A 26,692-nucleotide genomic window follows, 5' to 3' on the forward strand; every position below is an offset into this window, starting at 1 on the left:
GTATCAAAGGACAATTATTGCAGTACTAAGTCCGTCCCCCCCAACCCCCTCCCCCCAGAATCTTTCTGTCTTTCAATGTTAGCATCAGGCCAGATACCATGCATTTTTATTGAAAGCTCTATTTAAAATGCCCCACATGCAGCTGTATGACACTTCTTGCAGTTTCCAGCAGGCTGCTCTGTTAATGCCACAGCATGTTGTTAATGTTAATAAGTAACTGAACATTCCTCTGTCCAACTGCAACAGACTGATAAGGCTAGTCATTCTTCATTAGTTTGCATTACATAGAGAGTTAGGACTGTGTGCTGACAGCATGGAGCACATATTGAACTTAAAAACAAATATGATAATAATGGCCACCCTTTTAAGGTGAACTGTCATTACTATTTCATTATTATTTTTTAAAGCTCTGCTTGTCATTCACAATGAGCTGTATGTAAATAGAAAAGTCTGTCAGTCAAATTATTACATAAGCTATCATGTCCACTGGCTGTGGTTTGTTCGAAAGGGCAACTAAATAGACATCAAGATACATGCAGGGGTAGAGTTTTCACATTTTACTGTACTACCTGAGATACTGTCAGCATATCATGTTGTGTTTTTAAGTTTTCCTAGTGTTTGTGAACCTCCTGCTACGTGCCTTAGGTCTTACTTTTAATAATTATTTTAATAAAACATTGTTATATTTAGCAAGGAAGGATGTGGGAGGCTAGGATATTATAATAAACTCTGTCTAGATTAAATATTTAGGTAGGAATGAATAAATAATAATTTTTTTGGTATTATTTCTGGAATCATACCATGATAAGCAAAGCTCTGATATATTTATTCAACTGATTTCCAACCTTTAAATAATTCATTGTTTTAGTTTTCCATTGTCCTTTTTGTATTTGAATTATTAATTTAATTTGTTAGAATATTTTTGCACAGTATGGTCTCATTTGAGAAAATTAGAGTGCACTAATAATCCGTATTAGTCAGTGCTCTATTAAAGCTGTAATGATGACGCAGTTGACAATTTTTAATAAATACGACTCCATTAAAAATTGGCCAGAAATAACTTATAATTCAGAAACTAAATACAGCATGTGGGTCATGAAGACCATTACATTCTTCAATTTGTAGAGTAATTAAATTTAGTCAAAGCGTGAATTTAGAAAGTGATCCATTTCTTAGTCCAAAAAAAAAAAAAGACTAAGTGAGTCTTAAATTCTTATATTCTTTTTGGAACTCTTTATTAAAAATGAAAAGACTTTCTTTATTTAGTCATCAAAAAAATACCCCAATCACTTTAGAAGGCATGAAATATTCATTCAAATTCAGGGCTGCCATGTCAAATTTGGTGCACAGTGTTCAGACTCTTACATCATCATGGATTTACTCCAAAGCCTTAAGCATGAACAAAGGCCCAGCTACCATCAGGGGCAGTGTTTAGAGCCAAAGATGAATCAGACATATTATATGAAGAAGTTGAACATGGAGGATACCCCAACACTGCATCATTAATCTGGAAAGCATCAGAAAAAAAGCCCAGGCTTCTGGCATAAAAGGACACTTTCCAGAGACTGAGCTAAAATAAGGATATAATGGGCCCACAAACAGCAAAACACCTAGAGCTCTTATTTTTCTGGACTTGTCTGCACAACACCCAGTACTTAAATGGATTTTTTTTTTTGACATTTTGCATTTTATGCACAAAAAACTGCACACATTTGCACTTTATTCATAAACAATCATTTTATATACATATAACCAAATATCATAAGTCACTATATTGTTTTTATGTTATATATTTTTTATATTATGTATATTTATTTTACCTCTGTACAGCTCATTTTATTTTATTTTATTTTATTTTATTTTATTTTATTTTATTTTATTTTATTTAACTTTTAAATCCCCCCCTTTTTTTGGCTCTATCCTTATTTTGAATCTTTTTATTGAACACTGTATTTTTAGAATAAAGCATTTTAACTGCACTACTTTCACTACTTTTTCTGAACATTAGCACAAATTTACCAGATCACTAACAAAACACAAGCTATGAATATGTTCACTGCATCTTTTATAGCTGACTGCTCAGATGGCTAATAAGACTGTGAGCAAATCTGTCTTCCTAACACGTATCGCTAATGTTAGACTTTTTCTCCTAGAATTAGTAAGCTATGCATTTTACTTGAAAAAACTTATTATGAAAACTGAAATAATAAAGTTTCCAACTGAATATTTTTTACCATACCATTACTACAGCTTAAGTTGGACATCCCTTCTGTAATTACACTAAAGATAAATTAAAGAAAACCAAAATTCTTCACAGATTCTAACTAAAAAAATTGAACTCACATACATCTGATGTGACCAAAATGAAGAACAATAAACCCTCCAGACTAATATAGCCTTTTGATGTAAAAAAAGGTGCAGAAAATAGACATTGTGCCATATGGAATCACTGCCCCTCCTTACTGAATGAGCAGAGACCCACATCGTGATTCTAGCCCCATGGGACACGGGACCATTTGGGCCTTGCACGCCTGCCAAATTTATATAGCATGCTTGAGTGCCTCCTCCATAACTGAAGACTGTTCATGCAGTACCTGACACAATATCTGAACAATGTCGATATTGTTCATGTGAAACCAGGAAACGGGATACAATTTGATTATGCTGTTATATAACTCAACTGGTAATAGTATATGGATATTTTACATTTGATTTTTTTGTTAATAGGATAATTTGGCTTAAATAAGCCCAAATGTTTCATTCTTTAGCTCATTGTAGGGAGCTGACTAATTGAAAAATCAAGTCTAAACCTTCAAGGCTGAGAGAATCGGCACTGTCACATGTAGCGTTAGTCTGAGTCATCGTGTCTTGCTTTTGTATGGTTATTATCATCAAGGCCTGCGCCTTCAGGCTCAGCATATGCCCTGATCCTCCTGATGATTCATGTTGTGATTAAGAAAGAGAGAATTTTTATCCCAGACTGAATGAATATGTGCATTCCGAGTTGCCTCTTTACCCGGATAATCCAGAGAATGTTATTAGACGGTTTAGTGAAGTGTCTGGAAGGTCTGTGTAAGGTTTAACTGTAAGATTACACAAATAACATTACTGCAGTATTTTTTAAAAAATTTTTTAAGCATGGTAGTATGACTTGGCTTTGTAATGACCTTTGAATGCAACCTACATAAATGAACAATATGGAAATGTCTGTGTTGCTGCTGCGTTGTATGTTGAGACACAGGAAACTAAAACGTCCCCAAAAATGTGCTAGAACCATTCCAATAATAAATAAATAAAGTCTGCAGAAACTAACTAATGTGCTGGTGCACTAGTATATACAGCATTTACAGCTTTAATACAGTTTAAATAATGAAATTATGAAATTGCTTTAGTCTTTGTTTTATGGATGTGGCAGCTCTGTGGATAAGGCGTTGGACTACTGATCAGAAGGTTGTGAGATCGAATCCCAGGTCCACCAAGCTGCCACTGCTGGGACCCTGAGCAAGGCCATTAACCCTCAATTGCATCTGCCAGAAATGTAAACGTTATGGTGTAAATATCTGAACATGTTGAGAGTTCATATAAAGTTATACGATGCAATGCAGTTGTGGAGAAAAACTGTTCAAATATTAATCCTAGATTTGTTTTTGGCTCAAGTGTGTGTTTTTAAACTTGGATTAAGATAAAGAAAGCCAGATATATTACATTCCTTCCTCCCCATTTTTTCTGCACACATTGCTGCACAAAATAGATCCACGCTCATCCCAGGCCCAATCTTCTACACAACAACATGTCAATAAACTGTCATCCATCACTAGAGATGGATACAGAAGACATTTCAGTCAAATTGATTGTCACAGAGTGTTTCTGTGAGAGTGAGTGTGTGCGTGTGTGTGAACATAAGCTCTTCGGGGTTTCCCTCATCTGCAACACACACATATACAAGCACGCGCACACACACACACACACACACAGTTAGAAATGGGCTGTACATGGCAGATCTTGCTTCACATTTTTCCGGCAGTCAGAACTCAGTGATTGTGTTGTTCTAATCAGAAGCTGAACTCAGGGAAAGCAGCATCAATTTAAAATGTGTTAATGATCACATTCGCACATGGCTTCTACTCACGCTGCACTTTACACACAGCCAAAAATACACACACACACACACACACACACATCCACAAGGTTCACACTGCCAGAGTAATGTGTGCCAGCTCACACACGTTCCCTCTCTCGCAGCCTCCCTCCCTCCCTCAATCCCACCTCTTTTTGGCTCAACCTCCTTCTCTCTCTCTTTTCCCTGGCAGATATTCCCACCTTGTCTGTTTCTCATCACATGCTTTTCTCTTTTCTCGCATTATTTTTTTTACACTGTGCGCTTTAGATATACTAAAAACCATCCATCTTCTGTAAAACCTTCTCTTTCATTCCGTCTCTCTCTGTTCTCTCTCTCTCTCTTTATATTTCTTTCTCTCTCTCTCTCCCTCCTATGCCGGTTTGTGTGGTTGTAAGAGTGCAGGGTTGGAGTATTCCTCCTCCTTCTTGGTTCTAAGGACGATGTTCTATTTTCAGCTGGTGATCATGGCAGGAACGGTTCTCCTGGCGTACTACTTTGAGTACACGGACACCTTCCCTGTGCATATCCAAGGTTTCTTCTGCTACGACAAGACGTTTTCCAAGCCTTACCCAGGTCCGGAGGAGAGCAGCAAAGTGCCGCCTGTGCTCGTGTACTCGCTGGTTACTGCTATCCCTACCATAACGGTGAGTGCTGGGTTTCTATTTCTTTCTCTCTTTTCTCTCACTGCGTGTATGTGTGTGTGAGAATGAATTTGTGCATGGGTGTAAGTTGTTGAGCATAGACCAGTGTGGGTGCGTGGGAGGGATGTTTCAGAAAGGGAGGGCAGGTTTTCACTCGGTGCTTGATTTATCACTTACACATGCACTGGGATGATGGAAATGTTCGGATCTGATGTAGACGTTTTAAGTTAAACGGATATGAATGAGATTGATAATTGGTGGTTTTGTTGGTGTTCTCTGGTTAGATAGTAAATGAAAGGCAACAGATTGCAGAACCACATGGATTTACCCCCCTCCCACTGTAGAGAGATTGCTGGACTTATGTGTGAAATAAATTGCCAAAGAAAAGCAGCTAAAATTTCTACACTTACTGTTCAAAACACCGTTTGTTGCCTTTTTTTCCCAAATGCAATTCTTCCAAATACATGAAACAGAGTACAGGCATGGTCTGATCAGTTCTAATGAAACACCTAAAAAACTGACCAACATTACACAATAGATCCTGTCCAGATTCAGACTCAATCAAGGTCAGCACACAAACCCAACCTGAATCACTCTCAAGTATTCAGGCATAGCACACTCAAAACCTGACTCATACTGAATTGAAGACAGAACAGCAGAACAACCTGCCCCAGACTTAGCTAACACCACACTAAGCTCAAACACAAAACACAGCTGCAACTTGACAACCCCAGAGCAGGCTCCAGAAACTACTGACAAAAACGTCTGTTGAAAAGCCAAGTTCTGGGCAAAATGCTCTCGGATCTGTCCAGTACCGATGCGCTGGGGGGTCAGTGAGCACCACTGATGCTCGGTTTTACTCCTGAGCTCAGGCTGTGTGACAGCTCAACCTCAAAGACAAAGCTTCCATGATAATTAATTTCATCTACAGCTTTTATTTTTTAAAGACTGAGATCTCTGGTCCTGCCCTTAATAGAACCCTAGGTCTAGCACTCATCCTCTAAATCTGCACTGTAGTTACATTTGTTCACGTGTATACGAAGCTAGCATTTATGATATTCATGATCAGCACACACACTAACATTTCTCAACATCATTAACTATCAATAACACGCTATCATTACTCATTAAAACACTTGATGATATGAGAATGGAAACTAAAGGCTAACATGGTGGGATAGTATGTAATATTGCTGCCTCACAGCTCCAAAGTCCACTGGTTCAGTCCTGAACTCAAGCTCATGAGGGTTTCCTCAGGGTTCTCCAGTTTCTTCCTTCCTCCCAAATGCATGCTGGTTGGTGGATTAAATACACTAAATTATCCTAGATGTGAATAAGTGTGTAAATGTATGTGCATGAGTCTATAATGTCCTGTGATTGACTTATAAATGAGTCATTACACCAAAATAGATCACGTGACAAAAATCAAAAGATGGACCATGGCTGATTCAGCTAATTGTACACAATAGCTCCATAGGTATGCTACAGAGAGTTTGTGGGTTGTATCTGCCATGTTATTCTCTGCTTGCATCCCCATCCACTGTGATTTCTAGCTAAATTCATTCTGTGTAAGAGGAATCTGTTGAGCTGTATCCAGGCATGATTTGCATTAAATGTTCACAGTTGGCATTCCTGTACAATGTCTTGAGCATAAATAAAATCCTGGCTTTCTAAATATAACAAATCTTTTCCACATAAAAAATGAGAGGTAAACCGTGACTAACAGTGAAATCAAACTGTATTAGATCAGACATTTAAATATAGGCGTGATCATACTTCACCTATAAAACTGCATCACTTCCTTTAGACACAATGCCATGCAGATTTATTTGAATGAATTTGTCTAGTAGGTTGGTTTCGGTCTCCACACACACTTTGCTGAGCACAGTGATCATTTACTTACAAAGTTCATTCTTGTGTGATTTATTTGTAACTGTTTTGTGGAGAATACATGTTTGGAGATGTAATAGCTGCTCCTTTATACCAACAAACTAATCCAAATGACATAAAACAAGAAAACAAATTGCACAGTATTATATCTCACTGAAGATTAAGATTTGCTTATTTTTTTAAACTGACTTCTGAGGAAGCTTAACAACCACGATTAACAACCATTCTTATTAACTGACTCAAAGAATAACAACAAAGTTAGCCGAATGCATTAGCTTATACAGAAGTCTTTTATTATACCTGGAATGTAGTATATATTTAGCAGTAGTAAGGATCTGCTAGCAGTCATGTCTTTATGATAGCACTGACATGCTTAAAGGGTGGATCAGTAAACAGGCAGCTTCAGCATTAGCCTGATCAGGACAGCTAGTGAAAGAGATGCCAGCACCTTTAAAATTAGCAACACTGCTTGATGAAAACACAACTAAACCTGAAAGAAACTTGTTATTAGTTAATTATCCACCATTGTATTGAGGTAATACCTAAAATCGCAACTTTCTAAATGTGTATTCAAGATTTTAATCTAAATTAACTTATTTCACAGTGTGCATTATAATTTGTAACTTGGATTTTTTGTCAGTTCATTGTTCCAGATACCAAGCTTTGTGATGAAGGTCTAACATTACACCTTTTTAATCTCCGGTTAACTTCCTAATTCTGTATCTGTAATTAAGATACTTTAACTGTACACAAATTTGTTTGTAATAAATAAAAACAATATTTTTATTTGCCAAATAAGCCTACATACATATATGTCAGTATGTATAATATGGCGTATATTATCACTTGGATGATTCTGTTAAATGTTTGTGGTCTTAATGAGAGAATGAATATTTGATCTCTAGTCATTTGTATGTGATTTCTCTCAGTGTACTGTAGCTGCAAATTCTTGCAAATCTTGCCCTCTCTTTAATTGATGGCCATTGTTTTGTTTCCAATCCATGGTGTAAGACTAGAGAAACAAAATTTTGCTAATAACACACATCTGATTTGTCTACATGTGTTAATTTCTCCATACACGATCAGTCAATTATAGTACTTACTGTCCTGTGCCTATACTGAATGTGTAGTAAATACGTTTGACACAATCACACACGACTATAAAAAGGAGATGTAGAAGGTTTATGTGATCTTAATATATTTGACTTCCATTTGAACTCCAGTATATAAACCAGATGCTTCCTAAATTAATTCTAGAGACATTGATCCTAGGCTCTGTAGAAAATCTTTTTGTCCTCTAAGAGAATTTCTGACACATTATATTGAACAACGTTTCTATAAAATATATGCAAACTAAATAATATTTTACTATAACTATTAAACTTTTAGCTAGCTGGTAAAGTGCTATAAAGTTAATAAAGGGGGACACTGTATGGTATAATGCATTATTTGTTTTCAAACGTAAAAGGTTTTCTTAATGAGAACAGTTATAGATGGAATCTCCTCCATGCAGAACATCCCAAGCTCTTAGGTTTGTGCATGCAGACGGGCTTAATAGGATTGAAATCCAGAGGCTGAGATCAATCTGCAAGCTTCTTTTAAGTCTTCTGAAAGACTTAAAAGAAAAAAAAAACTGGCTAAAATATCCTGATATGCACTAGTAGGTTTACTATTCAATCCCCACTTTTCACTAATTAGTCAGATTTTGGTCTTACATGACCACAACACAGTTTTAGTTGCTTGAATATTTTTATATCCGTTACCTGAATGGTGCAGTTCACGTGTCTCTGTGGTGTTAAAAGCTTTTTGTTGTTCCCCAGTGTGATTGATGTGAAAGAGGTCTTTATGTGTGTGCAACCTCATGTTCATCTCCTAAAAACAGAATATGGTGAAATGGTCATTATTTTTCTGCTGTTTTTCTGAAATAAAAAAAAATTAAAACAGGATTGCTTTTGTAAAACAAAAAAGGAAAGTAAGTTTTTTCAAACCATTTTATTAAAAAAAAGTGTTCATTTTTATGCCAATTCTGTTATATTAATATTGTTATATAAATATGTACAAGAATAGTTAGTAGTATAAAGTACAAAAATATATAGTAGAAGAATAATGTGAACATTTCTTAATGAACATCAAGATAGAGACACAGAGATAATGGCACTTATTCATTTAATCCCCCTAATTTAATTTCCCTCTCACACTGCCTTCACATCTACAGAACAGAATATCCACTGAGGGATGTGTGTGTATGTGCTCTTGACTGACTCACTAGCTGTTGCTCTGCGATGACAGCAAAGCAGCTTTATTCTTGACACAGATCTGACACAGAGGAATTGGATTTGGGAAGAAAAGAAAGAGTAAAGAAAAGGCATGTACAATCAGCCTGAAAATTACCCCTTCTCTCATCAACTTTCATAATACAGCTGTATGACTGTGCCAGTATGAGGCTTATAGATTTTAATAGGCAAAATGGAGTGGAAGACAAACAGAGCACGAAGAATTGCAATAGAAAAAATTATGACACAAAAGGGATAGTGAGCGAGAGAGAGAGAGAGAGAGAGAGAGTAGGAGGAAGACAAGGGAGAGACATTACCTATATTACTATTCTGGGATTTATTAGAAAAAATACAAGACAGTGGAAAAAGGGTAAATATTAGATAGATAGATAGATAGATAGATAGATAGATAGATAGATAGATAGATAGATAGATAGATAGATAGATAGATAGATAGATAGATAGATAGATGGGTGGGTGGGTGGGTGGGTTGAGTGGGTGGGATGGATAGATGGATGGATGGATGGATGGATGGATAGATAGATAGATAGATAGATAGATAGATAGATAGATAGATAGATAGATAGATAGATAGATAGATAGATAGATAGATCATTTTAAATAACTAGTATAAACCACTGGTCAAGATTACAGTAGATCCAGAGTATATCATAGGAATACCAGGCCCTTGAATACACCTTGCACAGGATTCCAGTTGAACCATGCCCACACACTCTCATACACTCATTCACACCTGGAGGTAAGTTAGAGTCTGCCTTTTGGGAAGTCAGAGGAAACCACAGAACTCAGAGGAAACAAAAAGGACCTGTGGGGAATGTGAAACTCGTTACATATCCAGTAACCAAAGCTCAGAATTAAACTGGGATTGATCATGCTATGTGGCAGCAGCGATAGCAACTTTACTTAATCATACAGAACATACAGCTTGTGGATGCATCAATTCCCTTTTAGTTGGACTGACTAGGTATTTACTTACACACACAAACACACACGTTTGGTATGACACCAGAAAGTGACATTCATATTACTCACAAAAACTGAATCTAGTCCCAAAATAAATAAGTGTCAGGCTGATATGGAGGAGATGTTCCAATTCATTTTGTTATTGAATTCTGCACGCTTACACACATACAAACGTTCCAGATGCAATAACATTACTAAATGTAGTTATTTTATTTGCAAGACATGAATTAATTTCCTCCGTTTGCTTTCCTTTTTTACCCCCAGGCTCGTCTTTTGTTTATCATCAAGCTTTTGAAAAGCAGAATGTCCAGCAACCAAAATTACTTTCAAAGAAAAAGCACATTCAGGAGCAGATATATTCAATTTTTGAGACAAAAGGTGAGGGTTTGAGCTCATATCCTGATTGTGTTCTTGCCAGAGCAGGCAGCTGAAGAGTGTCTTTCTTTGGAGCTCTGTAATGGAGACATGACCTTGATCATCCATTAGCCTTCTCAAAATGATGGATCTGATCATCTTTCACATTATTCATACTCGTGTTAACATTAACCCACATACACATGTGTGCACAGCACTCCTGACACGTCCATTAAGCGCACATACATTACAGAAAGCCTTTCACGCTGACATGCGGAAACACACACACACATTAATGTGTATGTCAAAACCATTCCCAGACCTGTATATATTACAAATCCAGATCTGAAATATTGTGAAGGTATTATTGGGCTGTGAATAGCAGAGAATTTTGAATGCATTGATTACACTGTAATCATTTCAGGAACTGAAAGAATGATGAGACACACTACAGGAAATCTAACAAAGGTTAGTCGCATCAGGGTGGCTCGATTAAGGCATTTGGCCACTGATTGGAAGGTCACGAGTTCAACAAGATTCCTCTGTTAAGCTCTTGAGTTGGGCTGGTTGTTAAAATTAAATTACTATTCCAAGCAAATTCCTTAGAGATCTGTAACTTGCATCCCCTTGGATCAATATATGTATATATATATATATATATATATATATATATATATATATATATATATATATATATATATATATATATATATATATATATATATATATATATATATATACATATATATATTAAATAAATAAATTAAAGTAATAAATAAAACTATAAAATAAAATAGTCTGAGACCACACTAAAATCATTCTTTCTTTCATTTAAAAATTGGAAATAAACTGCTTTTAGATCTTTTCATATTTAAAACAGAAATGTTTTCTATTCATTGTTCTGTATTTAAATGTAAGCAAATTTATGATATTGACCATGTTATCTGCTTAGTAAAAAAGATCAGATTTTCCTCATGCCTAATCACTCCTATTGAAGCATGTGTTAAGATGACATGTTGATGGATTCGATCCAAAATGGTTCATACGAGTCTGTGGCTTTGTGGGTTTGTGACTCAATGATATTCATACTGATATAATACGTTTATATACTGATATTTTTCATGCTTTACACTAATTGCATTTCTTATAGAGCTGAGCAGATGGATACTGAAAATTGCAAATATTGATTTACTGTCATGACTCCTCTGCTGAAACATGAAAAACAGCGGCATGGTATCTTATATTTCTCTAGTTCAACTGGTTGGATGTCATGCACAAGCTGCTTTTGCACATAAAAAAAAGACCTTAAAATTTTGCACACAACTGAAACAGTTGATGAACAAAGCCTGTGAGAGATAAACTGCCCTCTTCAACAAGGCGGAAACAACATGTCAAAATAGTAGGGTTTGAAGGCTGACATTTAAATAATAATTATTGAAGTATTGCGGCCACATTCTTTGGTAAAAGACGCTAAACAGGCTACAGCATCCATTACACAGGTCTGTTGAACAGTAATGAATGAACAGTAAACAATGATCACCTGGCATAATAATAATACTATGAAGCTATAAAATGATTGAACTGGAACATTCAGAAATGCACTGCCTTATAATTTCTTATTCAGCTTTGATTCAGCAGCCAACATCTAACAGCTGAATCAGGGGAAGCTGCTACGCATTGGCATACCGTGGAAGGTTGTCCTATTGTGTACCCAACATTTGTGTTAAGTGTCAGATGAACATTAACTATAAAAAGGTGCAAATTATACTCATTTATCATACATTTGGCTTACTTATAATATTCACAGACACACGAAATATGTATGTGCTTTTACAAAAGGAGCACTTAGAACAGAATATGTCAGTTAGGGGTACCTAACTGACGAATTGTCTCTTGTTTAAGAGTCTGTATGTAAACCTTCGAATTTGTACAGATGTACAGGTATATTTCAGATGTGTTTGATATTCATATTTGCCATTTGAATGAAAACTGAGACATGTAGACACACAGAAACACAGTTACTGAGTTGGAGAGGCTCTTTAAAGTACAGACTCTGTACATTCACTCTCATGCACACTGAAGCCAGTTCATCAGGATTGCTTAGTCTCTGACTAACTGGATCTGATTGATGAAGCGCTAGAGCATGAGTAAGATTACAAGCCATGCTCTGTCTCTGTATAACCCTCTCTCTGACCTTCTCAACTCATCTCTCTCACTACCTTTGGTTCTATGTGACAGTAATTCCATTGCCTGTCAGTCTATGTCATTGGTCAGCCTCTATTTTTGATGTGTGTGTGTGTGTGTGTAAACACAGTGCCCCTGTCTCTGTCTCTTGCTGTCTCATCTCTGACGCCAGACTACTTCTTTCGTTGCTGCAACTCGAGCATTCTTAGTCAGTGTAGTTCATGTGCAATGATGATGATGCTGGATTGATATTCTGGTACTGAATAATGACCTTTAGATGGATTACTGATGCAGCATCTGATGTTATTGCGACATTTACAGCTGGGACAATAACATACAGGTAGATGATTATGTGTGACAGAAATTCAAATCTCTATGATGCCATCAGTGGCCAAATTGTAAATAACCTAATTAATGTGGCCAAGTACTTACATAATGACAAACTCCTGTTGTTACAAACTCAAGTGAACTCTGGACAGCTTTAAGCGAGGCTTTAAATAAGTGTTGTCACATCAAGCTGGTGATGCTAACACGTTCTATTAATGTTATGAAAAGAAGAGGATGTAGTAGCTTAGTGGTTACAGCATTAGATTTCTAATTGGAAATTTCAAATCCCAGGTCCACCAAGTTTCCACCTCTGGGCCCCTGAGCAAGGCCCTTAACCCTCAATTGCTCAGTTGTATAAAATGAGATACATAGTAAATGCTCTGGATAAGGGCATCTGCCACTGGAATTATGGAAAATCGCAAAATTACTGCAACATACACATGTGACGTGTATCCAGTTATCTCCTCCATTCACTTGGGGTAGAGTTTTGCCATGGCAAGCACCACTTACATTTTCTTCAGGAAATGTACATGTCTAGTTTTCTGCGTTCTTGTTAATCTGTATGATAATCTCTCTGATATAAAAAAAAAAAAAAATTAGACAGAACTCATAATTAAAAGGTGTGGCTAGGTTTTCTGTTTTACTTTATGGCCAAAATTATATAGGCAACTGACCAATAAATCCCATTACAAAATGATGGGCATTAATATGGAGTCGGTGCCCCCCTTGCTACAATAAATTTCTCTGTTCTTCCAAGAAAGGAAGAAGAGTTTGGGCACTGATATCCAGGAAGATGTACTGATAAATTGTGTCTGTATAAATCCCAGTTTATGCACAGGAGCAATGTTATGCTGGAACAAGTTTGGGTTAGGGTTAGTGAAAGGAAATCTTAATGCTAATTTAAGTCTTCATTTTTCACATTTACATTACAGCACAGTGAGGATCAGCCAAGATACAGCACCTCTGGAGCAGAGAGAGTTAAAGTTTTAGCTCAAGGACCCAACAGTATTAGCTTAGTAGTATTGGCGCTTGAACCCCAAATCTTCTGCTTAATAACCCAAACATAGCTAATTTCCGCTTGCACCATACAGAAGCAGACAAAGTTTCCACTGAGATTAGAACTCAAATATCTGGAATCAGGGTCCAGAGTGCTGACCATTACACCATGGAACCACAGAGCATGCCCTGACATTTTAGACATTTTAGTGTTTCAATCTTTCTGGTAGAAAACCTATATATGGATATTATGGTCAGGTGTCCACATACTTTTGACCACATTTTGTAGCTACAGATATCATGTAATGCGTGTGTTGTAAATACGCCTTCATAGAAAGTGTTATCTGGTGATTTTGTGATTTTTTTTTAGAAGTTCGTACATGATTATATAACGTTTATACCTCTTTATAGTAATGAATTTCAGCCTACATTCACATTATAATGATCAAAACACATCACATTTATGTCTAGAAATGAAATGTAAATAGCATAGTGAAAACCTGCTAACTGTCCTTTATTCTACAGAGCTGTGTGAGACAGATTAGAGTAACACAGTGAGATGTTCCAGCTATCTCCATGGTGTGAACCATCTACTATGACAACACTCCTGCTAGCCAAGCTATACTGAAGAGACAGACACATTCTCTACGTTATGTCACCTATTTTTAGTCTCATTAATGAACTGTCATTTGCCAATGAGAGGTCTGACCGTTCCCTGAGTGATATGGGATAATGGGGAACTGACCAGATCTTATTAGCATGTAAGAAGTGTGTACTTGTGTGGACGACTCTCAAAAATCACTTTCTTGATTAAATTGCCTAGCACATTCTGGTGGGTGTGTGTGTGTCTGTGTGTGTGTGTGTGTGTGTGCGCGCATTGAGACTTGGTACTGATACAAAGCTACACTATTTGCAATTGGCAGCAGAATTTTTTTAATTAAGGTTTTCAAGAACATCCTATATCTGATAATGCTGTGGTTGTTTGTTTCTGGGTTTGTTTCTTCTTTATTTTTTTATTTATTTTTTCATGCTTATTTGTAGATTCTGGCTGGAGAGTTGATGGCATTCTTCATGAAATCAGAGGGAACACAAGAGAAGACTATTGTTACGGCAGACTGCTGCTACTTCAGTCCTTTGCTGAGACGCATCATACGCTTCCTAGGTAATGGACCATAATGAAAAGGGGACAATAATCTCAGATCAGGAATGAGGAAAGTTTTTCAGCCAACTGTTTATGTATATATTAGCTTTTCTGTAAATTATAAGAAATTTGAGTCATTTTGGGGGGATTTATAATTACATGTAGTGTGCACAGTGTTTGATTCAAAGTGCTCTTCCGTCACTGTCTTCGAGAATTATACACAAAAGCATTCGAAATAAAGAAGCAGAGTAATATAGATTGTGGGTTCTGTTGTATTAGACAGTGGTACTATGTTTGATTTGTGATACTTGTGATTTTGAAAACCCAGAACAGTGCATGTCCATTTGATTGTGAGTAAATTGTAACTACTAAAATTTGTCTGAAATATTGTTTAGTACGACACTACCCACTCTTCTGGGAAGTCTTTACACTAGATTTTGGAGTGTGGGTGTGCAGATTTGCTCATTCAGCCACAAGAACATTAGCGAGGCACTGATGTCGGGTGAGGAGGTCTGGGGTGTTCCAGTCCATTATGAAGATGTTCAGTGGGGTTGAGGTCAGGGTTTTGTGACGACGACTCCACTTGAAACTTGGCAAACCCTGTCTTCATGGACCTCACTTTATAAACAGGGCTTTGTTATGCTAGAACAAGTTTGGGCCACTTAGGTCCAGTGAAGGCAAATTATAATGCTACAGCATACGAAGATGTGCTGTATAATTGTGTGCTCCAAGTTTGGGGAATGCTCACATATTGGGGTGATGGTCAGGTGTCCACAAACCTTTGGCCATGTAATGTAGGTGTCACTATTTAATGATCAAAGACAACGACTGGCAGCAATAAACAGCAATAACCCGAAAATAGCTCTTTATAGTCATCTTTAAATACATTTAGCGTACTCAAATATAATATTTAAATTATTAGGTTTTAAAATAAATTGGTTTTAATCCCACAGCCCTATATGTACTCTTTCTTAGGTGTCTACTCCTTTGGCCTCTTCACAACCACTATCTTTGCCAATGCTGGACAGGTGGTCACAGGAAACCAGACACCTCACTTTTTGTCAGCATGTAAGCCTAACTACACAGCTCTGGGCTGCCACTCCAATCTCCAGTACATCACAGAGCGTCGAGCTTGCACAGGCAACCCACTCATAGTGGCATCTGCCCGTAAATCCTTCCCTTCAAAGGATGCAGCTCTGAGCGTCTACTCTGCTGTCTACACCGTTGTGAGTACTGTGTGTGTGATTCATTACTGGTTTTACCAACATGGAACAAATGTTATAAAATGTGAAATTAATAGAAACTTTGAGGTACTTCCAAGGCACCAAAAGGATATTTTGACCATTTGCCTTGATTTAGTAATGTTTTTTACTCATAATCTGCATGGAGGCCAATGGGGACACACCTTGAAGCACATGTCCAAATCTGTGTGCCTGTTGTCTTAGATGTACGTGACACTGGTGTTCAGGACAAAGGGAACACGTCTGACAAAGCCGACAGTCAGTCTGACCCTGCTGTGTCTGGCCATGCTGGTAGGAGTAGTGAGAGTGGCTGAGTACCGCAATCACTGGGCAGACGTACTTGCTGGCTACTTCACTGGAGGAGCCATCGCTGTGTTTTTGGTGAGAGCAGGTGTAAACATGACAGTACGATGAGAAGGGAAAGGGGGATTGGAATTAAGCTGCACATAAAAGTGTAGGCCTCTCATTATTTTTTTTAATTTTGCCATTGTTACAACTCACTCACTCAAACTACTTCCAATCCTCAGGTGACCTGCGTGATCAACAACTTCCAGCATGCGAAGCCCTCTCCTCCACCTATGCGAACCCAACGTCCAGAATCCATGCTGGGCATGCCCATGGTGGCTCTGCCTTGTGTGGAGAGTCCACTCGAAAAGTTAAGTGGCACTCAGGTAAGGGGTGGGGGCAGGTGAGAGGCAGGGCTGCACACATAGGTGGCACACAACTGTCCCCTCTGTTCTTGACCCAGTGGACCTCCAATGTGACCCGCTAACCCTTCCTGCACACCAGTGCCCCTGCCTGAACACCAACATACCCCAGAACCCCAACTCCAACCTATTGTTCACCCTGGACTACCCCTTGTTGTTCTCTCACAGAGGGAGCATATTCTAAGCCTTAAGTGACTTTGCCCTTGAGTGAGTAATACACTGAATAGTTTGAGGCCCAGCTGGGCCACCACTGAGCCCTAACCATGACTACCATTGCATACATCCTCCATACTGCCCTCTGAGGCTTTAATGCTATACCTTAAATCCCCATATTGTAGGAACCTGAGAAATGAGTGGACTTTGAAGATGGAGTTTTGATTTCTTTTGTCACAAAAAAAAACCCTGTCAGTCATGGCTGTCTCATTCAGTCAGTGTCAGGCAGTACTGGGTGCCTGGAGGACATCTGCTTTAAATGAAAAAGATATAAGACGATTAGTGTCTGCTGCAGTCTGTCACCACCACAATATCTTCTGTTCATCTGTTCATCACCTGTTCTTCACCATTATCTTACCATATATTCATCACTGTCCCTCTACACCACACCTTTTCCATTGATCTGATCATATTGCCACACCATATTGCAACACCATCACACTCTTTCCTCACAGATCTTGTTTCTGTCTGCCCACAACCTCTATTATTTGTCATGCTTCTCTCTATCTGTCTGTCTTTCTCTCTTCCCACCTCGTCCTTTCTCTCACACTCTCTCTCTCCATCCTTACAGACTCCAAGGGGATCTCCATTCACTGAGATCACATGACCATCAGCCCTATCGGTTCCCCGCCACCCCCGATGTCCTCATACCGTCTCGCTCCATTTCCAGCGAAGTCTAGACCAGCCATCTGAGCAATGCACTGCAGCCCACACCACTGGACGTTACACCACCCTCTACCGCTCCTACTCGACGCAGGTCTAGACATTGTCCTCCTTGCTTCACTCTTCATCTCCATGCCCCCTCCATGCTGCCCTCAGGTCTCCAGCACACTTCTCAAACAAACGAGTGGTGACTTTTTTTGCTTCTGAAAGCTCAGCTATGGAGACTTGTCCAGGAGTCTGAAATGTTTTAGCATAATTTCCAATGTTCAGGCTTGACATCGACAAGATCTTTAAGTTTGTTACAGTTTGCTTGAGCAGTGCGTAGTAGCCTTTGGATCACCTAATGACATTTGGCCCTAAATCCATCCAACCTATTCCCAGGGGAACCGATATGGAGTCCATAAACTGGACTCCTGAGTACAAAACAAAAAAAAAAGACTAGAAGTCCTGTGTCTGATAGGCCTCTTTTTTGTTTCTTTATTGTGTGTTTTTAAAGAGGCATGTTCAAATAGTGTTTTATGTATAACATTCAATGTAAATAATGTATTTAAGGTTTGGATTTCAACAACCGTGCCAGCAAATCCAACTGAAATCTGAAAATGATTACCCAGTGTCTTTCTAGTTCACCAGTGTGTATATCGTGAAAAACTGAACCCTATTCAGGTGGACAGAACATTTTTTGTTTACCTATTTACATTTGGAAAATCAATATCTTGGTTCAGCTCTTGCAACAATTTTTGAATCAGTGCCCATGTTCTTTCCCTCATCAATAATAGGCAGCTTAAAAGGGTACATTCAACACTATCATAATTGACAAACCTCAGCATCTGCACAGCCATCTCCTCTGTCACAGTAAATATTCAATGCTTGGTTCTTTTCCGAGGATTTTCCCACCAGTCACCAGAGTGTGGCAGATTTAGCTTGTTAACAGCGATGACACCATTCTGACGCAATGGCATTTTCATCACCCTCGTTCCCGGGAAGAGCTTGTCTCAGACACAACAGTGCTCTGTCAGATTCAACACCCACCACAGTTTTCAGAGTTCAAAGCCAACACATGTCTGTTTCTCAAAAAAGCCCAAACCCAGGACCAACAAGGCATTTGTGTCAGTTCAATTTGCTGTGGTTAAAATGCCTTGAGCTGTCACTCACACATAAGAAGATGTGCAGGGTTTTTTTTATTTATTTATTTTTTTACATTTAATTCCAATTCTCCTTCTAGCTTGTTCACACTGGGATGCCCTGGTCTGAAAGAGGTTGATGTGGAATGAACATTACTGCAGCTGGCTAGCACAATTTCCCAGCATTCCTACTTTAAGCGGATGTTTATGACAGCTTCGGATAATTACTGAGTTGGTTTCTTTTGTTTTCTGTAAATTACGTGTTATGAACAGCACTAGTTTTCACTTAGAGTGACAGTTTTGCTGCTTTTAATTTGCACAATGCTTTATGCACCTGTATTTCTGTATTTCCCTGAAATACCTTTGTATCTGCTCTCTTTTTGGCTACGTACATTTTCTTCACTGTGCTGTGTAAGGTAACATATATGCTGGCCCAACACTATCTCCATGCTTACAGACACAACCACACACACTTTGCACACTTTGTCAAACCTTTATTCTAATACTTTATCCAACTGTCCTCCTTTCTTACATATAATGATTGTACAGTTTTGTAAATATGTCTTTTTGGTAAGAAAAAAAAAATGAGAGAAAGAAGAAATTTGTGTGTGTTTACACTGGCACCTATGTGCACCCATAGTTGTTACTGTAGTATTCTAGTTAGCGTTTGAGCCATGGAACTAATCATCATCTGTATTTTGGGAAATAAAAATGGAACTGATCAGTTTATAGGGTGTTTGGAAGGTGAAGCCATTTCCAAAGCCTATGTATATGGTAGCACCTGACCAATAACCTGTGAAGTACAATTAACTTAAATATTAATCTGGAAGAAAGGGGTAAGATGAGCCATTTTTACTCGTTTATTTTGAGAAATGAATCGCTAAAGATTAATGGATGTTTTTTTAGTTACCTAAAATACATTCTATGGATACACAGTTCACTTTTTTGTATGGTTTAACCCAGGTAAGAGGTAACATGAGCCAGTGAGTGGGTAAGATGTTAAATTTCTGTACTTAACAAGGAGTAATAGTGTTACTGGTGCTTTTCTGCTCTTGGTGCTGTTAGCTCCCCCTTGTGGAGAATGTTAGCCTACAATATTCAAACTACATCCTATACAGTATATTCTCTACAAATCCAGGATGCACAAAGCAAATTACACATATGTTAAAAGGGCATAATTTACATTGAATCCATAATTGTATGTGTAATAAAGCACCAATCTGTATCTTCATTTTTACCACATAGCACTTAACAACCAAACAGAGTCAAAGAAGAATTGTAAAATGTAAAGGTTTCATAGTGTGATATCATACTACTCCTTAACCCATCTTTTAATTTAAAACCTATTCATCATTCAAACAAATAAGTCGCGTAGAATACAAATAATGCATTGTGTAGAGTGTCAGTGAATCATTTGGCCCCAAGCTTGACAGATCATCTTATTATCAACATTCTGACTAAAACTGCTTTAAACAGCAGGATAGGGCTAACTTGCTTTTTCAACTTGCCAAGGTGTTTCTTTCACATCACAGGTTTTATATAGAAGCAACAATTATTTATTTGAAAAATAACACTCTTATGATTTTATTCCATTTCAGTGGCAAGGCAAAATCCCATTTTGGACATAAATCACCTGCTACATTCTCCATGTACTCCTTTGTATTTTGAGTGGCTCATCTTACCCATTGACTCAACTGCATTTCTAAGGCTTATTGGATGAACATACATAAATACCTGACATCTAACATTTAATCACAATAAGAATAAAAAAAAAATACTGTCACTATGATGAGAATCAAAGCTGATAACGTTTGTGATTTTTTTGACCAGAATTTGATATGCAGTCAAGAAGACACTTAATATTGGAAGTGATTTTGTGCCACAATTTTGTACTGGTTTTGAGAATCTGAAGAAGCTGTGCATGGGACTTTCTCTGAATAATGTGGATCAGGTGCGATTTCAAGGTTTGCTAAGGTGTTCTGGAAGGTTTCATGTTCACACTCTTACAATGTGTTCACCATTTTGTATATGTCTGTCTGAAGAGAACAATAAATGGATATTTCAATACACTGGATCGGACATTATTTTCCTCACACAACCAAGAGATCTCCCTCAAACTAATTGAATAACATGCTCTTGAGGTATTTCGAAAGGTTCTATTAATTCCTTCATGAATTAGTAATAATTAGTAATTTCTTTTTAGTAAGTTTTTCTAGAAAGCAATAATTCACTTAGTGCCTTTTCATGATTCATTAAATGTCTTTTCTTGAAAATTGAGTTTGTCAATTCTTTATATTTAAATTACAGCTCCACCGTGTGGTAATCAACAAACTGACACAAATAATCCATCAACATCCAAATTTCTGGCATTTTGTTTAGCAAGAATTAACATCAACACATTTTGTTTTATTCTAATGTGTAAACAGTCAAGTAAATACATATTTGATGAATTTATTGTTATTTTAACTTTTAACCACAGTATACAATACATTTACATCTAAATAACTTGCAGTTCATTCAAATGGCATGATAAAGTAATTTATAATATTTGGTTACAAATCCTTTGTGGTCGATGACTCCCTGAAGTCTGGATCCCAGAGACATCACCAGATGTTGGGTTAATTCCCTTGTGATGCTTTGCTAAGCCTGCTGACTTCACTTCCTGTTTGTTCTTGGGGCATTTTGAAATGCATGCTCAAGTCAATTCAGGTCCAGTAATTCACTTGGCCATTTCAAAAGTTTTGAGTGAGAACATTTTCACACTCTTCCTAGCAAAAAAAAAAAATTCTAGATCCATCAAATTGTTAGGGCATCTCCTGTGCACAGCCTGCTTCAGGTGACCCCTCAGATTTTTAGTTGGATTCAGGTCTGGGTTCTGGCTAGCTGATTCAAAAACATTGATCTTTAGGTTAAGCCATTCCTTTGCTGAATTGGATGTATGCTTTGGGTCACTGCTGTGCTGAAAAGTGAAATTCCTTTTAATCCTCAGCTTACTAGCAGACCCATGAAGGTTTGCACTAAAATTGATAGATATTTGTAGCTATTCATGATTCCCTCCACCTCCATAAAAAGCCCCATTTCTGTCTGAAATAAAGCAGCTGTAAAGCGTGATGCTGCCACCACCATGCTTCTCTGAGAGTTTGCTGTTCATTTGGTAATATCTTTTGGAATTATGGAATTATTCTACCTTCTGGAATTGGTTTCATCAGACCACAATACATTCATAAAATCCCCAATTATAAAAGGGTGTGTGTTTATGCAACCATGTTATTGCAGGTTTTTTCTTCTCCTAAAATGTTTCTGATCGTTTTTTCACTTTGTTTTGTTGTAACTTCACACTAAGGGTAAAAAAAGTTCTGACATGAATTAGCTTGGTTTCATGTTTTAAAAACCTGCCATTTTGACAAGGGTAAAACTTCCAAACATCAATTGTAAATACCTGACTGAAAATATATACTACCTGCCTAAGCACAGGTTGCAAAATTGCTAGTAATTACTACTTATTAGCAATTATTATGAGTTGCTACAACACACACACACACCTCTCCTCTGTTAACTGTTAAACCAAAATTGATCAGTCAACAGAATGAAACTGTGACAATTTGGAGCTGGAGTTAATTTAGCTTTAGCCAGAACTTTTTAGCTAATTGTTTATGCTAATCATCTAGCTAACATGAACCAATCTGGCAGGATTATAAAAACCATATTTGCAAAAGACATTTCACTGCTTATGCTAAATATTATTAAAAGCTAATATGAGCTAGTTTGACATCTGAGAAGATAATAATAATAATAATAATAATAATAATAATAATAATAATAATAATAATAATAATAAGCAATAATAATGAATGTTCACAATCTATCTTTTACAGTATCTTAGCTACTAGAACGAGATTCAGTTGTCAGTATAAATTCTGTGGGATAGCATGTCAAATTGTTGTTTGTTTCTGTCTGATTACCATAAGCTAACGCAAGGAAAACATTTTGTTGAACATGTTTAACATTTTATAGGTCTATTTAAAACACTAAAATGCCTAAAGTCCAAGTTTATTTATTTAAGAACACTTTCTTATGGTATTACGGTGTGTAACCCATCCAACTTATATAGCATTACCAAATTAGACCGATTAGAATGGTACGTACTAACCTATCTCATAAACTGCACACAGATTTTGTCTCACTGCTTTGTCAGCTAAATTTTTGTTGATTGCAGACACTCCTGTAGATTTGTGTTTGTGCGCATTATTCACAGAGTCATTCTTTGTCATTATGTCAGCAAACAATGAGTCTCACTAAGAAAAAGATATGTTTCTGTCTGTAGTATTTGTTAAGCCCAAGGGCACTAGCGCTGCAGGTGTAGTGAATGATATTAAACAGGAGTCCCTGACCTGCCTGAATTTGATTGACAGGTTTGATGTCTGCCACACACTGAGAGGACTGAGCTACACTGAGCATTCTCAATGAATCTAGCATCATGCACACTAATGGTGTGGTCTGTTACACTGTTACAGAGGTTGTTTCTGAGTTAACTGTGAGAAAAGGCAACATATTGTGTGCAAGAATTACGAACACCTGCATCTAATTCAGCTGGTTTAGATTATTATTCGTGCTCTTTGTATTTGTGCAATATCCCAGATGCTTTTGAATGTTATTTTTATTGCTATATACATATATTATATTATATACAGCTGCTTTTTTTAAATCCTGTATTTAATATTAAATACACACACACATGTTTTATATCTATCTATCTATCTATCTATCTATCTATCTATCTATCTATCTATCTATCTATCTATCTATATATATATATATATATATATATATATATAAGAGCAATAACTAGCTGCTATTTCTTTATATCTCACTTGAACCGCCCCATCTGATCAGGTAGTTCGATATTTATACTCCTTTTTATTTATTTTGATTATTTATTGATTATTATATATTATATAATTATTATATATTATAATACATTTGTATTTCACATACAGTGTAATTCGTATTTATTTGTCGTTAATGCTTCTATTTCAACAGCTGGATGTCCGGCTGATGTGTTGTCCATGGTTGCCAGGTCTGTCTGAATAAGCCTTCCTAATTGCTCAAACTTCAAAAATCCACTATGGTGTTTTTAAATTTCACCAGTGCCATAGATTGTGATATTTATGGTAATATTATATATTTTAAGAATGCAGTGACACTGTTTCTGTGAGTAGTTCAGAAATTAAAAGTCACACTGAGTTAACAACCCTACCTATACATGGTTTTTTTTTTCGCAGTTTGTGGTAATGGTGTTAATAGTCTTTAAATCCCTTACTATACATTTTAGGTTGGTGGACTGTTCTCAATACAGCAGTGACACTGAGGTGTTTAACTGTTAAATCTTCTTCGACTGAAAGCAGTAATACACAATGCCAGAAACTTGTCCATTGCAGTGACTAAGTATTACCAGGAGGGGTTTCAGTGACACACAAAGCTGTTTGGAAAGCTGCCACTGGAGGGAGCTAGTCCTTTAATCCATAACTGGCCGTATTTTAGGTCTTGGCTGTTAAATAATCAAAATTAATGTTTATTACTGTGAAGTTTCTCAAGTCGAGGGCTAGTGACAGCATTGCTCTCTAATATTAGTTCACTCATCTTGTTTATTTCTGATAAGATGGTTTGATTTTTATGATATAATTTATATAATATTATTATGATTGAAAATTCTTCTTATTACTATTATTATTATTGTTGCATATTTATATACTTTGTGTTTTTTATATAGATGGTTATCTTTTATGTTAAGTCTTTTTAAGTCTCTCTATAATATCTCTTCAAGACACCATGTCTATTTTATCTTTATCTTTAGCTGCTATGCCTTTGCCACTTTTAACTATGCAAATTTCCCTGCTGTGGGACGAATAAAGGATTATCTTATCTTATCTTATCTTATCTTATCTTATCTTATCTTATCTTATCTTATCTTATCTTATCTTATCTTATCTTATCTATCTCAATACTGGTGACAAAAAGGCAAAAAATTTTTATTTGATTATTATATAAAATCTGGTGAAAATAATTTGTCTTGACTTTAGTTAGCTGAACATTACTGAAATACTCTGATCTCAGAGCTAGGCAATTTAAATTCTGAGCCATGTGCTACGAGTGGAGCTGTTTTTAATAGTTAATGACTTATTATCTTTGGTTCACTTAAATGGCTAAACAACATCATGGCACCAGTGAAACACACATGCACACACTCGTTATTCTTCTACCTAAATGTGAAAGAAGAGTAATCTAATTATATTTTTCACCCATTTTTAGGAAGAACTGATGTAATCACTTTGTAGTCGATGAAATCACCTTTTAGTTTTTTTAGGCTCCTGTCATTTATAATAAAATACATGCTTCTCGTGGTTGAGTGAGAAAAAGAAGAGAAAGAGAAAAAGAAAGAAAGTGAGAAATGTCTAGAGAAATCTATCAGGTTGATATGGATAGGGATAGGGATATGTTTTCCTAAATTAAACTGCTTCATTTTTTATTTACTACGATTAAATGCGTCTCAGTCAGTCACACCAGGCGAGTGATTACTCTTTAGGTCTTCCTTTAACTCCTGTGATTACAAGATATTTGCAATATTCATACAGACCAGGTGCTTAATTTTACATTATGTGCAATACAGCATGTAATTCTCTCTTTTATATCACAGTCAATGTTGATCCACAGTACTCCATTAGTAATTTATACAAATATCATCTGCAGCCTTTAATACTGAGTAAATACATTTTCCACCTCCAGCGTAGAACTTAAGTGTGAGTACACCTGCAAGATAAATCAGCTTACATGGAAGTGAGTAGGGGGTGAGCCGGAGGGCTCAGTGTTTGGATCAGGGCAGAGCCAGAGTACTATATGATGCAGGAAGACAAGTGCTTTATTCAAACAGATGCAATGTGGATGACTCACATCCTTCTTCCCCTAAACCCGAGTGACGTTATATCAATTAGCCATGAGCTCACCACTTTCAGTCAGGGTTGACTTGTCATAGGTCATAATAACGAGAATACGAGAATAGATGGACAAAATATATTTTAATGTCACAAATCTCTAGTTAGTTATCATGTCAGTTATCAGGTTCTCTCCACCATCTCTCTCTCTCTCTCTCTCTCTCTCTCTCTCTTACTACTCAGGACCCACCTCTCACTCCAACATTATCTTTCCCGGAAATTGCATTTCCAGCACAGGCAGGGCCCCATTATGAGAGCAGAGAGACATGCTGTAACCTTTTTAAAAAGCCATTAGAGCTGCACCTGCCCCTCCCCCATTATCCAACAACTCTACGCTCCTTCCCCCATCAGTCCTCCCTCTTTCTTTAAAGCCTCTGTAATGTTATTAGCCCTCCTCAACATTGACCATTATCCTGATCTCCAGCAGGCCCCTGGCCTCCAACTGCCCTCCATATAATGGAGAAGAGAGGACAGAGAAAAACAGAAATTAGAGGGGAGAGAAGAGAAGAGGAGAGGAGAGGATGTGAAAGAAAATAAGAGAGAGAAAGAGCGAAGAGGAGAGGAGAGAACATGACTGAAAAGGTAGAGGAAAAAAGAGAGGATGTGAAAGGAAAGGGAGTGGAAAGGAGATGACATGACAGGAGCAGAAGAGAAGAGAAGAGAAGAGAAGAGAAGAGAAGAGAAGAGAAGAGAAGAGAAGAGAAGAGAAGAGAAGAGAAGAGAAGAGAAGAGAAGAGAAGATGTGAAAGAAAAGGGAGAGGAGAGGAGAGGATGTGAAACAAAATAGAGAGCAGTAAAGAAGAATTAAAAGGAGTGGAGAAAAGATGGGAGGAGCGGAGAGGTAAAGA

The 26,692-nt window shown here is 37.1% G+C and overlaps 1 protein-coding gene across 6 annotated transcripts in view; it reads left to right on the forward strand.

Moving 5' to 3' along the window:
• The window catches only part of plppr2a (phospholipid phosphatase related 2a), a 41,614-nt gene extending 20,686 nt beyond the window's left edge, over positions 1-20,928 (forward strand). For 3 of the 6 annotated variants that reach the window (XM_058377120.1, XM_058377114.1, XM_058377122.1), the window contains 6 exons: positions 4,576-4,764; positions 14,811-14,931; positions 15,886-16,136; positions 16,356-16,532; positions 16,679-16,806; positions 17,643-20,927. In XM_058377120.1, the coding sequence (XP_058233103.1) occupies positions 4,576-4,764; positions 14,811-14,931; positions 15,886-16,136; positions 16,356-16,532; positions 16,679-16,806; positions 17,643-17,751 (975 nt within the window). In that variant the 3' untranslated portion in view covers positions 17,752-20,927. Of the gene's footprint in view, positions 1-4,297; positions 4,765-14,810; positions 14,932-15,885; positions 16,137-16,355; positions 16,533-16,678; positions 16,823-17,642 lie in introns of those variants that run through there. The other 3 variants (XM_058377127.1, XM_058377134.1, XM_058377123.1) reach the window with 3 other exon arrangements.
• The last annotated feature ends 5,764 nt before the right edge of the window (positions 20,929-26,692 follow it).

Source organism: Hemibagrus wyckioides, linkage group LG02, assembly GCF_019097595.1.
Source record: "Hemibagrus wyckioides isolate EC202008001 linkage group LG02, SWU_Hwy_1.0, whole genome shotgun sequence".
NCBI lineage: Eukaryota > Metazoa > Chordata > Actinopteri > Siluriformes > Bagridae > Hemibagrus > Hemibagrus wyckioides.